The sequence below is a fragment of the Lissotriton vulgaris genome, unplaced genomic scaffold (assembly GCF_964263255.1).
Source record: "Lissotriton vulgaris unplaced genomic scaffold, aLisVul1.2 SCAFFOLD_3467, whole genome shotgun sequence".
NCBI lineage: Eukaryota > Metazoa > Chordata > Amphibia > Caudata > Salamandridae > Lissotriton > Lissotriton vulgaris.
Window position 1 is genome coordinate 197,063 of NW_028245642.1, and position 18,129 is coordinate 215,191.

General features: G+C 44.4%; 1 protein-coding gene across 1 annotated transcript in view; it reads right to left on the bottom strand.

The window, feature by feature from the left end:
* LOC147666329 (sortilin-related receptor-like) overlaps positions 1 to 18,129 on the bottom strand; it is a gene marked incomplete at its 3' end in the record, with an annotated part of 215,830 nt that overhangs the window by 191,113 nt on the left and 6,588 nt on the right. Inside the window, exon 2 of the mRNA XM_086949128.1 lies at positions 8,508 to 8,624. Within this exon, the coding sequence (XP_086805254.1) occupies positions 8,508 to 8,624 (117 nt within the window). The remainder of the gene's footprint in view (positions 1 to 8,507; positions 8,625 to 18,129) is intronic.

Consider the following 18,129-nt stretch of genomic DNA (forward strand, 5'->3'; position numbering starts at 1 on the left):
TATGTGCTCCAGTGGATTTTGAGTAATTTAGATTCAAAAATATATATATCTATAAGCGCACCGGGGCGCGTACCAGCGCGCTACGCGAGTTCGCGCGCGGAAAGCTGATTGGCTCTCGGGTGTCTGTCAACATTCCAAACAGTCCGGAGCGGCCGCCATCTTGTGTCTCGGTAGGATCGAGACACAAGAGGTGGCAAAAACAAAGATATAGATATATAGATATATAGATATATAGATATATAGATATATATATATATATATATATATATATATATATATATATCCCTAGGTTTGCTTGCAAGCAAAAGACCCACTCAGGATTGTTGCAGCATAAAGGATTTATTTATCCAGTAAACACGCTACACGTTTCGACAATAACTCTTGTCTTGATCAAGACAAGAGTTATTGTGGAAACGCGTAGCGTGTTTACTGGATAAATAAATCCTTTATGCTGCAACAATCCTGAGTGCGTCTTTTGCTTGCAAGCAAACCTGTGGAAAAATTGACTTTTCGGCCGGTGTGGTCCGCCGAATGCGAGACGCCACCTGGCTAGGGAGGAAGGATCCCGGAAGGACCCTGTTGTTGTTATGGATATGGATATGGATATATATATATATATATATATATATATATATATATATATATATATATATATATATATATATATATATCCACGAAGAAAAGGGCTCCTGGAACCCTTGAGGGGTGGCGCACACTCCGGCAGAGCAAGCCGGACAAAGTATCTCAAAACACAGTTCATGCGCTCTCAGGAAATGAGTCCAGCAAACAATTTCAAAGGAACCACAGGTTTAATCCACACAACGCGTTTCGCCTTGCAGCTTGTTCACGTGAACCAGCTGCAAGGCGAAACGCGTTGTGTGGATTAAACCTGTGGTTCGTTTGAAATTGTTTGCTGGACTCATTTCCTGAGAGCGCATGAACTGTGTTTTGAGTATGTATATATATATATATATACTCTCACAGAAAGAAGGACTCAGAGGCCGAAGGGGTTTTCAGAGAAGCCAGATCGCTTTATTTCATCTTTAGGCAGTGGCAGCAGGAGAATGCATTTCGGCGTAGTCAGCCTTCTTCAGCGCCCAGCACTGAACACACCTAATAGTCCACCTGTTAAAATGCTTCCCAGCACTCGCTGCTCCTCCCCCTAATGGTGTCGTCACACCCACAGTAGTTCAGTGTCAATGAGTAAACTACAGCTCCCAGAAGGCACTGTACCGTCCTGCCTGGGCGGGTGGTGTGGAGGAGTGAGGCAGAAAAGTAGGTCCGCGCTGGTGCAGGTATATATATCTTTTAGATCTGTCACCTTTCTCCAAAAATTACTAATAATTTTAATCAAATGTATATTTCAATAATGCACATAATAATATGTTTATTATTGATTAATATTTGATACCGTTTCAATAAACTACAGGTCTGTGATTTTCTTTTTTACATATTCATTTATTTATTTTGAAGGTTTTATAGAGCGCGAACAAGATCCTTGCGAATATCAGAGCACTTTAAATTGGATACGTCTAGTTAAAGAGACAAATAGAAGCAAGTAAAACAGATATACATAACCAGCAGATTGCACAGGATAGTATTAGGACCCAGACATGGTAAGCCTGTTGAATCAGTTTGAAGGTAGATAGTGTGACTAGGATGTCATATTGGACTCTTGTAATAGTGCGGATTACTAGTGAGGGTCGGAATGAGTTCATATTTTCATTAGACTATGGTCCGGTGACTTTTGCCATGAGAATCGCTTTAACTTCCTTTTTGAAAGTTCAAGTTCAAGTTCAGGAATTTGTATAGCGCACTACTCACCCAGAGGGTCTCAAGGCGCTTGAGGGAGGGTGGGTGCATTACTTATCGAATAGCCAGGTTTTTAGTTGCTTTCTGAAGGAGAGGTGGTTCTGTGTAAGTCGGAGGTGAGTGGGGAGAGAATTCCAGGTTTTGGCCGCTAAGTAGGAGAAGGATCTTCCTCCCATGGTGGATCTGTGGATGCGCGGAATGAAGCCCAGGTTACGTGCGTGATCTGTAGGTATGGGTGCTGTACCCAGGGATGGTGGCCACCATGAGTCGTCCCAGGCAGAGGGGGATGATCCTAAGATGAGGACTTCCGTTTTGTCCGAGTTAAGTTTTAAACGGCTGTTCTTCATCCATTCGGCTACTTCTTGCATTCCTTCGTGTAGATTGGTTTTGGCTGTGTTTGGGTCTTCGGTGAGGGAGAGGATCAGCTGGGTGTCGTCTGCGTAGGAGATGATGTTGAGGTTGTGTTGGCGCGCGATGGATGCAAGGGGACTCATGTATACGTTGAAGAGGGTGGGTCTAAGTGAAGATCCTTGTGGAACACCACAAATGACTTTGGTGGCCTCTGATTTGAATGGGGGGAGGCGGACTCTCTGGGTTCTTTCGGCGAGGAATGAGGTGATCCACTCCAAAGCTTTTCCTTGTATTCCGACGTTTTTGAGGCATTGTATGAGTGTGCTATGACATACTGTGTCGAAGGCGGCGGAGAGGTCGAGTAAGATGAGGGCAACTGTTTCTCCGTTGTCCAGTAGCGTTCGGATGTCGTCTGTAGTAGCGATGAGGGCGGTTTCGGTGCTGTGTTTGGCTCGGAAGCCGGACTGTGAGGGGTCGAGGGAATTGTTGGATTCAAGGAAGGCGGCGAGCTGACTATTGACGACGGCTTTCTCGATGACTTTGGCCGGGAAGGGGAGGAGTGAGATGGGGCGATAGTTCTTAAGTTCAGAGGGGTCCGCTGTGGGTTTCTTCAGAAGGGCGCTGAGTTCGGCATGTTTCCAGTTTTCTGGGAAGGTAGCGGAGTTGAGGGAGCAGTTAATGACATCGCGGAGATGGGGTGCGTTGATGGAGTCTGCTTTGTTGAAGATGTTGTGGGGGCATGGGTCAGTTGGTGAGCCTGAGTGGATTGAGTTCATCAGACGGATGGTGTCTTCAGTAGTGATTGGGTTCCAGGCGCAAAGGTTGTGAGAGCTGTTTTGGTTCGGAGGTGGGTGGTGCAGGTTGTTCTTCGGACAGGTTTTCAAAGCTATTATGAATGTCGGCGATTTTGTTGTGGAAGAAAGAGGATAGAGAGTCGCAGAGGTCTTGGGTGGGGGTGATGTCGTTGGTGCCGGCGGTGGGGTTGGTAAATTCTTTGACGATGTTGAATAGTTCTTTGTTGTTTTGGACGTTGTTGTCGAGTCGATCCTTGAAAGCTGATTTCTTGGTGGATCGGATCAATTGGTGGTGTTTGCGGGTGGTGTCTTTGAAGGTGGTCAGGTTGTTAGTGGTTGGTTTTTTTTCCCAGGTTTTCTCGAGGGTACGACATAACTTCTTGGATTTCTTAAGTTCATCGTTGAACCAGGGGGCCTTTTTGCTACCTTGTTTGATCTGGGGGTTTTTCAAGGGTGCTAATTCGTCAACGCTGTGGGTGATCCATTGTGTGAGGTTGGTGGCAGCTTGGTTTGGGTCCGAATATGTCGGGGGGGGGGGGGTTTTGGTTAAGTGATGTGAAGAGTTGGTCGGTGGTGATTTTGTTCCACTTTCTTCTAGGAATAGGTTGTGGTGGGATGTGGGTCGTGGTCTTTTTGTAGCTGAAGTGAACGCAGCTGTGGTCCGTCCAATGGTGAGTTGTGGTGTGATCAAAGGAGATGTGTTTGCTGGAGGTGAAGATAGGTTTGAGCGTGTGTCCGGCTAAGTGGGTGGGGGTGTCAACAAGTTGTTTGAGTCCGAGGTTGGCTAGGTTGTCCAGGAGGGTGGTGGTGTTGCTGTCGTTTTTCTTTTCCAGGTGGAAGTTGGTCTCCCAGTAGAATGTAGTTCTCGGAGGTGAGGGCATGTGGGCTGATGAAGTCGGTGATGATTTCATTGAATTGTGTGCGGGTTCCTGGTGGTCTGTAGATGAGGGTGCCTCTGAGTGTGGTCCTGGGGTCGGTGTGGATCTGGAAGTGAAGGTGTTCGGCGGTCGCGAGGTTACCGTTGGAACTGGTCGTGATTCAGATGGTGTTCTTATGGGCGATGGCGATGCCTCCTCCTGATTGGTTGGTGCGTTCTTTTCGGATGATCTTGTAGGTGTCCGGGATGGCTATGGCGATGTCGGGCGCTGATGAGGCGTTCATCCATGTTTCTGTAAGGAAGGCGACGTCCGGCGATGTAGTGTCGAGTAGGTCCCAGAGTTCAGTGGCGTGTTTGTGGACCGATCGGGTGTTCAGCAGGATGCATTTCAGGTGGTTAGAGTCTTGAGTTGTGTTTGGAGGAGGAGGATTTGGCGTGGGTCCTGACGCAGGCGAACTTGCAGGAGTGGTAGGTGAATGGTCCGCGGGTGTGTCCAGGGATAGCTACGCAGCAAAGTGGGGTGCGACCGGGGTTAAGGGCAAGGAGAGTAGCAGCATCATACGTTAAGCGAGTGGGGTGGGTATTGCGAGGACCGCGAGGACCAGGGGGTCTGGCGCTGGGCGCGGTCCAGGCGCGGACGGGCGTAGACGGGCTTAACTTTGGCGCACCTTCAGCGCTCGTGGGGCGCGACCGCTGCGCGTGAACGCTGCACGGAAATGCATCTGTCATATGTGGATAGTGGAAGGGGAGGGGCGAGGGAGGGTCAGCTGGGAGGCGGGGGCGGGGTGTAGAGACGGGCCAGGAGGCAGAACAACAACAGCAAAATGGCTGCAAAATAAACAAAACCAAAGCAGGACGAGATTGGGGTGTGGAGTAAAGCTATGGGCAGTAGTGGCACCAGCACGATCAGTCAAAATGTAATATACCGATGAGTGCGAGCAAAACAGTGATGGAAATGGGCAATAGAGCACTACGATTGAATTCAGGCGCAGAGAAATTTAAGATGCACAGTGACGCTAACGATTTTAGACAAGCACAACAAATGCAGTTACAGCAGTGAGCACTGGGAGCAATGAAGCGCTACGAATAGATTAAAGCACAGAGGAATATGATATACAAAGCGACGCTTACGATTTTAGACAGGCACAGCAAATGCGGTTACACCAGTGAGCACTGAGCGCAATGAAGCGCTGCGATTAAATTCAAGCAGAGAGGATTTGAGATGCAAAGCGCCGCTTACGATTTTAGACAAAACACAGGAAATTCAATATCAGCAGTGAGCGATGAGCGGAACAAGTGCAGTGATACTTAAGTGGCCAGGGAGCGTGGTGGAGCGACCGCTTCTGAACGGTAGAAGCATTTAGTCTGGTTTCTGGTGGAAGTTTATTCCATATCCTGGGCTTTTGGAAGGCCACACAGAGAGACACTTCCGTACTCCACAAGAGGAATAACTAGCGCTTGAACTGCCAGCTTGAAGTCATTTGCAGGCAAGAAGGGTTTCAGCTTCCTCAAAGTGTTTATCTGGAAGTGTGCTCCTCTTGTAGCGTTGCTGATGTGATTCTGCATAGTGAGGTTGCTGTCGAGACTTATTCCTAAGGATTTCGCAGAGTCCACGATGGTTGGTTGAATGTTGAGTGCCGTAAGGTGTTTGATCAAATCTTGCATTATGGGGACTTTGGCGGGAGGGGCTATAAGGAGGAATTGTATTTTAAGAGCGTTCAATTTGAGGTGGTTCTCCGCCAGCCAGGTCTGGGTGTTACTGAGCGTTGTGTTAAGCGATTTGATGTCTTCTAGGGTGTTGATCTTAAGATAAAGTTGTGTATCGTCAGCGTACATATGATATTGCACATTAGACTCATGAAGTATTTTGGTGAGTGGTTCTATGAACAGAATAAACAATGTTGGAGATAGTGCCGACCCTTGCGGGACTCCCAGCATTACTGGTATGGGTTCGGAGAGAGTGTTGTTGATCTTGAATTTTTGCGTGCGGTCATGGCGGAAGGAGGTAAACCAATTTAGAACTGAGCCTCATAGCCCCATTCTATGTTTTAGGAGATCCAACAGATTGTCGTGTTTGACCGTTTCGAAGGCTGAGGATAGGTCAAGCAGGATGAGTAAGCATGATCCGTTCTGGTCAAGGATTTGTAACGCATCGTCAATAATATGTGTCATGGCTGATTCAGTGCTGTGGCCAGCTCTGATACCAGATTGGTATTTGTTAAGAAGGTCAAAGTGATCAATATGTGTAGTCAGTTGGTGGTGTACACATTTTCAAGTAGTTTGGCCAGGGGAGCAATATTGGAGATAGGACGATAGTTGTTAAGGTCCGATGGTGCAGCTGTTAGTTTCTTTAGAATGGGTGATATCTGCCCGACTTTGAGGGAGTCCGGGATGCTTCCTTGTTGCAGTGAACTGTTAATGATTTTTGTCCGGAGAGGAAGTAGCTATGGGGTTAAGTCTTTAACGGCGCTTGCAGGGAGAGGATCGGTGAGGTGATTGGCGGGCTTCAGGGCATTAAGAATCTTGCCTAGAGCTTCTTCAGTGTAAGTAGCAAAGGATGACCAGGTTGCTTAGTTTTTTAGGTCAAACTTTGGGTGGCTTTGGAGTGGCGCAGTTGGGATTGAAGGAGCAGTTATCGTCTGAGGAACGCTTTGTAGTAATGGGTCTTTTAAGAGATTCTTCCTGATGTTGTCAGTCTTCTGATTAAAGAAGGTGGAAAATTCTTCACAGTTGGGTTGTGGTCGAGCTAAGTCTTGTAGCCATTGAGGACTGCCCTTTTGTGGGTGAAATTTTTTAAAATATACATATATACACAAAGTTGGTCTGCGTCTTGGACGAGATTGGATAGGGCAAGAGATTTTTTTCATTATATTTATTTTTTTCCTCTAAGGAAACAAACATAATATTAATAATAAAACAAACAAGTCTCAGCTAATATTTTAACATTTTGCACCATAAACATGCAATTATAATAAATACGTAAAAGCCTTGTGAGATATTGGTTTACCAGCACCAGAGTCGCTCAGATCCAGATGGATCTTTGACAAAACTTTACTAACTATAAAGAGAAAAGAGGAGAACAGATGAGTGAGACTCTCGATTAATTTTCAGAAAGCAATATCGATTCGGCTTCAGATTTCACAGTTTGGGAAGCGGTGAAAACCTTTTTCAGGTCTTCACTTTCCAAGCTAACCAAACACAGTTGGAAAAGGCAAAATGTATTTATTCATAAAAGTTTTATATAGCACTAGCTAGACCCGAAGGTGTCAGAGCGCTTTACATGATCAGAAGCGAATCCAGTGAATCAGGAACGCAATAAAACATATGAGGCGAGACACAGTAGATAATAGTACGCAACACAGCACCTTAACAAACAAGCAAATAGCGGACTGTAGCATAAGGTTTAGTCCTGAGCACACGATAACAGACCAAAAACAGTAGTCTAAGAAATAAAATATTTGTGGAGGAGGAGGAGTTTCAGATCTCTTTTGAAGCCAGGAAAGGAGGGACTGCATCGCAGATCGCTAGGTAGAGAGTTTCATCTGCTCAGAACATTTCCAGAAAAAGAGCAAGACTTGTTAGATTATTTTTTTCAGATTGGGAGGTAGGAGCAAAAGTGTGTTTGAGCTTCTCAATGATCTAGAAGTCTCTGCTACGTGGCTCTCAGCGAATTCACTGCAAAATAAAATACAAAAAAAATGTTTTTGGCTCATGGCATTGTCCCTCTGGGACCCCACCACCAGGCCTAGCTGATCAGGGGATCCATATGTCTTTTTTTAATTATTTATTTAGGACTCGAGATTGAGTCCTGATTCCTAAGATGGCTGCCTCCAATCCCTGGTTGAGGTGGTGGTAGCCAGTCAGATCTCAGGATGAGATCTGTAGGGCCTGCAGACCTGCACTGCAGTGATGAGATTGGCTGTGGGGAGCATGGGAGCCCTGGTGCTTCCTGCTTCCTTTTTCTCAGTAGAAGAAGACAGGAAGGGGACGGGACACAAGAGTGGCAGCAGCAGCTGGTAAGTCAGCCGGCTGGGAGGTAAGTGATTTATTTTTTGTTTACCAGATTTCCCACCCCCTCCCCACCACCTCACCGCCCCTTCGTCCCCCCACCCACCCCACCCACCCCACTGCTTCTTCTAGGCAGCATCCGCGACTGTGAATGATGCAAGGACTACATCGATCTACAATGCTATGGAGACAAAACTGTCAACAGCCATGTGCTGGTTGTTTGAAAGTTACCACAATTTGCTTTTATACTCAAAGTAGTGCACTGAAAGAAACTACTGTATGAGAAACAAAAGGAATGGCTTAACAACCCTACCAATGTTATTTGCTTTAAAATGTAGATCTCTCCCGAGTGCCGGATTTAAAATATAACTATTTTTAATTTATTTTCAAACAGAACGTTTACACTATTTCATAGTGGGATCTAAAAAGGTATATTCACTGTAATCTGCCAAGACGTATTAGGGAGGACACATTTGCCTGACCCTTGAAGAAGACTCCTGGATGTTTAAGACTATCTTTAGATTGTTTTCCCCACAAAACAAGGTTTAGTATACAGAAGGACTATAATTAATTCCTTTAATTCCTAGGCAAATCACTTTAGCCAAACATCAAGACACACAAGTCAGTCACAATTTCACCGAAATCAAAATGCATATTATACTCACAGAACTGCTTTTTGATCCCAGAAGTGCCAGACTGTCTCTGGCGAGCGCTACAATTACATTGCTTTTCTCTCCAGCCCAGTGGACCACCATTTGATTGTGCGAGTCATTCAGGTTAACCTGTAAAAGATTAAGAGAATATAAATGTCCTCATATGCATTTCCATTTGTGGATTAATATACATGATACAGCAAGAGTGACCACAAACACAATCTGATGAATAAGGATGGCACAAATAGTTCTTCTGAAACAAAAGGATGTGTCTAATTGCTAATATGTTCCATTTTAAAGCATCTCCATCAGGAGTACAAAATAATAAATACTTTGACATGGCCTCCTCGTGTACTCCGATGATGCACTCAATTTTGCAACACCCTTTCTTCTCAATCTTCACTCCTATACCCAACCCTCCACCACTGCCCACCGAGGAAGGGAAGTTAAACATGCAAGAGTTGTCCCCCTTAAATTCCTAAGTCTGGGCACTAAGGCTGTGCGCATAACTTCCAATATGGACCCCCTGCAATAAGTAGCCAAAACAGTGGTTACCTACTCTTGAATGCCCACTCAGACATGAGACATCCCATCCTTTAATCGCCACTTACACTGAACAACGTTCCAGCCGAGATCTCTGGCACCATCAGCAATGCCTCCCCCCTAGCACTGTGATGTTCCTCTCCTAGAATTCAGACACTTTAACTCGTTTTCATCTTGCAAGTGGATGCACAATGTGCAACTATGCCAAGGTTGAAAGAGTCCAAGGGCTATTATGCCACCTCAAACTTTGGGATGATCCCATGATTAACAATGCACTTGAACTACTTCTTGCCTATCATTGAAACCCTCAATCTATGTGGTGCGCCCTCTGCTTCAAATTATCATTCTCTCTCAACGGTTTGCTTGCTAATCAAATCCCAGACGTGCAGATGAAATTATATTCGGTTTTGAATATTTCTCTTTTTTTTCTGATTTTTTGTACGTGGCATACTTGCCCATCTATGGCGTCACATCACAGCCTTCTGCCAACCCTGCTCGATTTCCCAACTTTAAGAAACCAGGTATAAAAAACTACACTATGCAACTGAGAAGGAGATGGACCTCAGGGACTATGGGCCACGGGCACAAAACTTTTTGCCAGTCGCAAATGGGACTATTCGCAGAATCAGCCTGTCTGCTAAAGCAAAAAGGCTTTCTGGCATGTATAAAGCCTAAATCACAAATTGGCTTTTCTTGATTCGGCATTAGGAAGGTGTGTTTAAACTAGCGACTTGCAGTGCCATGTACAAATGTCTTGCGACTGAAATGTAGTCACAAAACATTCACATTTTACAGCCTACTTCATGTAGGTGATAACCCAGTCGAAAACGAGAACAAGTGTCTAAGGAACCCTTTACCCTTTGTGAATGCCTGCAAAATGTTTAAACAGCAGGCAGTGGTTCCACAGACGACTGCCTACTCATAAAAAAGGAAATAAACATTTCATTTTTATTTTTGAAACGCAACCCGTTTTCCTAAAGAAACTGTGCTGCCTTTAAATAAAGTAACTTATTATTTTTTTTTTAAAGACATGGTGGTTTGCTGTCCCCAGCAGGCCACTATCTCTGCGTTTTTAGCGGCTACAAATTGGTCGCAAATTGAGACCTACCTCATGAATATTAATGAGGTAGGTAAGTTGCAACCCCATTAGGAATCGCTAAATGTGTCAAGGACACATTAGTACATAGGTGTTTGAGTTTTCCTAATAGTGAATCGCAAAAATCTGCTATTAGGTCATCGTAAAATGAAACCTTAGCACATGTTGGCCTATGTGTCCTCTTTGCATTACTTTAATTATCCAAGTGGGGGAGGAGAGTCATCCATTTCTCCTGCTTTTACTTTATGGTGAATGGGTATTCAGTGCACATTAATTTCATGGGGTGCAAAATAGCAGTGGATTGCAGCTTCTTTCACCCTAATAGTGACCTCTTAGGTAATTTCAGGAAAATCAGATAATGGTCCAACCATCAATTCATTAAAATTGCTTCTTTTGTATCACAGAGCACCAAAAGCAAATATTAAAAACTCCTAAATCATAGAAAACCAGCCTTTTCAAAAAATGAACGCTTCTAACTTAAGAGATGGACGGATAAGCTGAAAACATGTTGACAATCTTCAGATCTCTATAGTGCAGGATGTGGGCAACACATTTATGGTCATAAAAGGTTTATAAAAAAGAGCTCCACAAAAGGAGCAAATGTTCCAAGAAGTTAAATAAGAAAATATAAACATGGGCTAAGAGCCAGAAAGCATAAAACTGTTCAGTAGAAAATCAAAAACACACCCTAAAACTCAAAAAGTAACTACGTGGAAGCAATGCACTCTTACTCGATGCCAGGCAAAGTAAATTTTACAGAATGGATTTGACAGCATCCACGCCTTTCTCTCTGTGACCCTTCCACGTGGCTGCCCCAACTAGAATTCTAAACCATGCAAGATTTATCAATCAACTTCTTAATAGGATCCTTTTCAATAAAGATGCTGAACTGAGGCACTTCGTGGTATAGCCTTTAGTAAATAAAATAAATATGCAAAAAATATAATAATAGGTGTATTCTCCATTTAAGTGCACACATTAAATTTGTTTTGAAAAATCATACAAAAATAATAGCTGGTCTCCTGCTAATGTAACATGAATCAATATAGTTTAAAAATGTTTAGACTTTTGAACACTTAGTCCTCAGCTCCAATTTGTATTTAGATATCTTTAATTCTGTACACGCCTCAAAACCAAGCTATTCAGACAGACATACTGCTAGGCACCAATTACAGCATGGGAAGCGACTTAAGAATGCCCGTTCAAGGACCAGTCCAAGCCTCCAACTGAGGTCCAACCTTATTATCTCTTTTTCTGTTGACTGACACATTTATTTCTTTTATTCCTAGCACTCTGAAGGCAACTGAGGTGCCACATAAAACTCCTAAAATGATGGTTTAATATAGTTGGTCAATAAGTGAAAAAATATGCAAACAGAACCGAAATGTAAAATAAAATTCTTTTTTTTTTTTTAAACACCAAATGTATATATTATACTTGTTTGTCATCAAGAGGCAGGCCATACAGTTTTCTTTCCCAGGATTAAAAAATTACCCAAAACAATGCACATTTCGAAAGTTGGGCAGAGAACCCAAGTGCCAATTCATGACAGGTGACAACAGAATAGCCACTAAGTGCCAACATTCTTCATTTCATTAAGGAAAGCTATACCACAGTTTCCATCCACTGCACAACGGGAAGAAACTCTTTACAAAGCATGTCTAGATATATTTGTTCCTCCTTCAACCACAGGCGGGTGAATTCGGCCTTGCAAGAGACCCAGGAACTCGTTGTGTCAGATCAACCTCAGGGATGAATTCTGAACAACAGTTCAAATTAAAGAAGTTAGTGAAAAACAACAAGGTCTTGAGGTCTAAGTTCCTACGTCACCTGCAGACTAAATCTCATTGTCATCATAAATCCCAGTTCAAGTTTACAAGGGGTTCTGATAATGTAATTTTAGATTCCAATGCCTTAGCCTTTTAACAGTGTTGTCTTCTCTTTTATTTGCCTCTAAAGACGTAAATTATCGTTTTTTCTTAACTTTTTGAGTTTGGCCTAAACATTGCTTCTGAATGGGAACCTGATGCTTGGATGCACGTGGCTTAGGGTAAAAGCTAATATTGGTCTAACCCTTCGTATGTTGATGCAAACAACTAGGCGTGAAAAAATTTAAACGGTATGAACAAATCAAATTCGACTTAAGACTGATACAATCAGCTTTTTTTCATTTGTTCTAGAACATCAGATCAAAGGATGCCTCAGGAGGGGAAGACTTCTCTGTAAAGTTTACATCTAAATGCAGTATTAGAGGTTAAATCTGAAAAATCAAAGTGGCATGAAAGGAAAGGCTAATCAGTAGATTGTATTCAATTACAATATGTCTTTATTCGGCATTTGAAAAATACCATAAAAGTACATAAAAACAATAAGAAATAGTTAAAATACAATTCATTGACCCATGGTTATACAGTTCACAAACAGTACATTCAACATGGCCCCCTCGAATTCCTCAGCCTTACAGAAATCCTGATAAAACTCATTATACAAAACAGGGTGTAGGGATCATTAGCCCTTTGCAAAAACAATAATGCAACCTTAGCGTGTTTAAACTTTGCTTGTTTTAAAATACCCACTAAAAACTTACGCCTGGGTAAGGTATAAAATGAACATAACACAAAATGAAGGGTATCCTACGGAGACCTATTGTCGCAGCCGCAGGTACCCTTCTGCTCAACCAATGGCGTAAAACCCGAAGGATCGGCCAATATGTAGTGTAAGAGGTTGAGCCTAAAACGGGTCATATAAAATCTATCCTGGGCATTATATGTCAGTGCGAGATAGGGTTCCATTCCTACCTCTGTTTTCAGGAGTCTGTAAGCACCCACTGTGGATTTTTGTTCTTCGGTGACAGCCCTACGTGTGGCTGCCCGTTCCCTATATATATTTTTTTAACTATCAATTTGTCATAGGCGGTAATTTCCTCAGGGTTAGTAAAGAGATTCAAGCAGCCAATACCCTCAAATGTGCCCTTTGCATATTTAAGCCAGGGGATACTCAGTCCTTTATCCCTTTTCAAACAGTCTTTATTAATTTGTCTGCTTAGATCTGCCTCGTTGTTAGTCCAGATCTTCCGCCAGGCTATAAGAGGTCTGACCTTTATTAGGTCTTCGATGTACTCCACCCCCTAGTTCATCATGTGGGCAGAGATGCTTTGTGGGGTTTTGAGGACCTTTCTAAAATATTTATTTTCCTCTGCCTGTAACTGTTGGGTGCTTGTAAAACCCCAGACTTCCGACCCATAAGTCACTTTGAAGCAACAAATTGATCTGTATAGATTCATAATTTGTTCAGGCGACCACCTTCCCAGCCTCCGACCATAGTTCATTATAGCTCCTGTGGAGGCCACCAGTTTGGAGCAATGTTTTTCCACTAGGAGTTTAGCAACCCATCAAAGAGCAAACCAAGATATGGAAAGGACTGAACCAACCCTAGTTTATAAGTTCCTATCTTATTTGCAAAGTTCTTAAAGGGTTTTACCCCTGCCAACATGACGTAGGATTTATCCAAATTTGCAGATAAGTCAAGTGAATTCATAAAACTGACAAATCCATCAATCAACCTCTGCAGGCCCTTAGGGGTACAGGCCAGCAATACCGCGTCATCCGCGTACAACAAAACGGGGACCGGACCGGAGCCTACCTGGGGGGAATCTACTCCTAGTTTGCCTAGTTCCCTATCTAAGTTGTTAATGTATAGGGAAAACAAAAAGGGAGCTAAAATGCAACCTTGCCTGACCCCTACTATTGCATGGAAAAGGTGATGTGATCCCTCTCCTTCTGAGTTAAAATGCACTTTGGCTGAGGTATTCCAATGCAATGCTTTCAATATGTTCACAAGGTCGGGCTCTACCCCTAAAGTTGTCATCAGAGCCCAAAGCTTTTCTCTGTCGACATGGTCGAAAGCAGCAGAGATCCATGAACCCCAAGTATACTGCCTCATTACTAGCTATTGTATACTTGGCAACCAGGAGGTAGAGGTTCAGGCATTGGTCCGTTGTCGACCTTCCCTCCCTGAACCCATATTGTGTGTCAGTAATGATGTTATGTATATCAGCCCATTCCTTAAGGCGATTAAGAACCACACGACCCAGCACCTTAGCCGTTAGGTCAATTAGGGATATCGGGCGATAACATTGGGGGTCGTCCCTGTTCCCTTTTTTAAAAATGGGGACTATTATTGCTGTGGACCACGAGCGTGGGAGACCTGTTTCGGCCGCTGCGTTCAAAACCCTCATCAAATGGGGGCCCATAGCTCAATCTTACTTAGATAGAGGTCAGGTGGTATACCATCTGGGCCTGGGGCTTTATTTTTAGATAGGCCCTGAATTGCCCCACTACTTCATTCAGCCTGAACTCAGGCCTGGTAACCGGGGGCCTGGCTCGTTACCCTCGTGATTTGCACCCTTGTGGTTGTATAAATCTTGGAAGTGGGTGTGCCATTGTTCTGGTAGAATTGTGTTACATATCTTGGGGGCATTTGCATCCTGAAAACATATTTATGATTTTCCAAAATGCTGTCAGGTCCCTTCTCTCCACAGCCTCCCTTAGATCCTCTCAGGCTTGGCGTTGGAAAGATTGTTTCCCAGTTTGTAAGGCTTCCTTATATATGCGCCTACATTGGGCAATGTGTGACTTATCTTGTGGTAGTGTTTTGAGGCTGGCTTTCAACTTCTTGTGGGCCTGCGAGCAGGCTTTGTCGAACCATCTTGGTGTGATGTCTAAACTCGCCATCTTGGTGGTCGTTAGAAATCCATCAATCAGATACGCTATATCCTCGAATGCATTTACAACAGCAACACCCTCTAGGGAAAGGTCGAGACACACCTTAAAGGCGTCTCCCCTTCATCCATTAATGATTTATAAAACCTATCCCTGTCTATTTTGGCCCACCTGAGACGCCGCCCCTGGTCAGTTGCCCTCTCAATATTGCCTAGCCCCCGGGATACCCTTTTAGTGGGTGGACTTTTTAGCTCCAACACTAGGGGATTGTGGTCACTATAAATACTATATTCAATCTCTGCTCCTTTCACCCAAACTTTAAGCAAACTAGAGACCATAATATAGTTAATAAAGGAGCGGCAGCCTCTGCCCTTAAAAGTGGGAATAATCTCCTTTCCATCTTCTGTTGCCACTAGGTCAAATGTGTGGACCAGGTCGTGGCCTTTAAGCAGCCTGTCCAATTCCATCCCCTCGGTTGAGTGCAAGAAGTGTGGGCCGTCCTCCAACATGCAACGGGACCAGTCCTTGTTAATAGGTCTCAGGGTCGGGCAAAGGTGGCAGTTAAAGTCGCCAACAATAACAAAAAGTGGCGCCACCACCCTTTTCCTGGAGACTGGCTCTGCGTTATGGCGTCTGTCCAGTTCTTTTATTGTGGATCCCTTCCCATTAGTCCCCACAGCGTTATATAAATTGATCTTAGTGATATTTAACCCCTTTACGTGTAACACCCAAGGCCTGCATGTTATGTGATGGCCAGTTGAGGTCAGTCCACACTCCATCTACCTGTAAGTCCACATATATAATTAGTCCTCCCATGGCTCTTCCTGATGTAGACTTCTGGGCAGGGACTGAGAAGCACTTGTAACACAGGTTTCCTGCAAGAATATTACCTGGAACCTGGTGCTGTATTCCTTCCAGTCCTGGTTATTGAATTTCGCTGCATGCCCAGCTATGTTCCAAGAAAGCAGCCTTAACCCCTCCTGATTATGGGTCGGACTAAAAGGTGTGATGGAATTACTATTTTCTGCCCTATTCCCATTCAGGGCTTCCTTGGATTCTGTTTTGGTGTGCACGTTCAGGTGCTGGGTGGACAAGGCAGTAATATCCAATCCAGTTGTTTGAGTATCAGCTGCGGGCCAATCTTGTGGGCCCTCTCTAAATCCGCACACCAGTTCAGAGGGAGTATCTAATGAATTATTTGTTAGGAGTGCTGGGGCAAAACTGTGGGCTGTACAACATCTATGTGAGGACCCTTTTTACAGCAGCCTCTCTTTTGGCGGGTCTATCCTTCACTAGTCAGTCTAATTCTTCCAGGGTCATCAAGGGATCAAATATATTCTTCAGGTGTATCACTCCTTGATTCCTAATGGGAGCTTGTGAAGGTGGACGTTGAAACCCCACCCGGATACACTCATTTCTTTTTGAAAAGCAAGGTAATGGCCCGGGTTGTGCGTGCCCCTTGAGTAGAAGAAGCATAAGGGCATAGATCTAATGTTGCTATAATGAGTGAGCGGTCCCCAGCTTATTATTTGGTCAACAATGGGGGGGGGGGTTCCTGAAGTTTACCACCACACAGTCCCCGCTGATGTCCTTGGGCCTGTTCCCCACACTGTTCATCCTACGTACCAACAAGATTTCCCCCTGTTCGTTCTCAGCTCGGGGTCTGTACTTATTTAGCCAAAACATGACTTTATTTTTAAGCTCGTCGTGGGCCTCGGTCTGATCTGGCCTTAGCTCGGGGGCCCCTGTTAGAACAATTACGTATGTGGCTGCTTGAGGCAGTAAATTGATACTAGGTAAGATATTGGTGTGTGCCATGGGGGAGGATCCTTCTACTTGGTGCCGTGTCAGGGGTGCTGGAGAAGACGGTCTGTGGACTGTGATATGGTGAGTAATTTTTGGCCCGACCTGGTTCATCTCTCCCATAATGGCAGTGTGACCCTTCGGGACCCGAGTTGTATATGACCCTTGATGGTCCACAATTTGAGAGGGGTATGTGGCAATGGTGGTTGGTCCTATTGCAGGGTTACTGCAAGTAGCATTGGCCAGATTTGTGGTGATAGGCTCCTGTTAGAACTGGCTATTTCTGGTAGGCTAAGGCTGACGCCAAAGCCAGGCAGAAACCACCATTCTAGTCAGGGCAAGGAAGTCACACGCCAAGATAACCCCCTGCTCACCCCCTTGGTAGCTTGGCACAAGCAGTAAGGCTAAACTCGGAGGCAATGTGTAAAGCATTTGCGCCAGCACACAACAGCAACAACATACTAGGCACACTACAAAAGGAACTCCACACAAGGTTATTATAAAATAACTTTTGTATTGTCAAAACACATCAGATAAAAATCACACATGTACATTGTGCCAACTGGCACGGGCAACATTCATAAGGGATTATTTACAAGACAGGGCCACATGGGCCACTGTCAGAATCAGATATAGCACTTTTAGACTAAGGAATAATAAACATAAAATGGTAATCAAAAAGATCACAACCAGTATCCACTGGTAACAGGAACCAGGACCTTACTAGGACCACCTGTACTAAAAAGAACAACCATCTAAGAATAAAATACATTTAGGGGTATACACAAGAACACATTACCCATGATGCATGAAACACATTCAGAGGAGTAATAAAGAGAAACACATGATGCCTAAAACATTCAGAGGTGTTAAGAATAAAGCACATGATGCAATAAAATACATTCAGGGGTGCAGCGCAAGAAGACACATGATGCCTAAAACATTCAGAGGTGCGGCGCATGGAAAGAAAGACACATGATGCCTAAAAATATTCAGAGGTGCCAGAACAACACAATAGCGCAAAAACACACAGTAGGCAATTACTATTAAAAACATAGAAATCACATTGCGCATAACTTACATAAGCCACCAACGGTGGCAGTCCCTAGGCCAGCTGGCCTTGTTGGGGCTCAGGCGCCCTGAGTCTCAATGCCATGCAGCGCCAGTCTCAAGAACAGAGAGCCTAAACGTAGCAGCTGGCACTAAGTGCTGCGCAGCTGTGAAGGCCTGGCACCACTGTGCCCTCCCCGTCCCACACAGGGACTCTCTCCTGAAATTGCGCCTAAACGGTGCAGCTGCTCACTAATTGCTGGGCAGCTGGAGATCATTAAAACGGCGCCAGGGCCCTCACTGACCCTTGGGCGCAAACTGCGCCACTGCTGAAGCCACACAGGCTCTGGCATAACACAAGAGCCTCACAGACTCTTAAAACAAGTATGGCCCATGGAGCCCTCAGGCTCTGCAACCAATG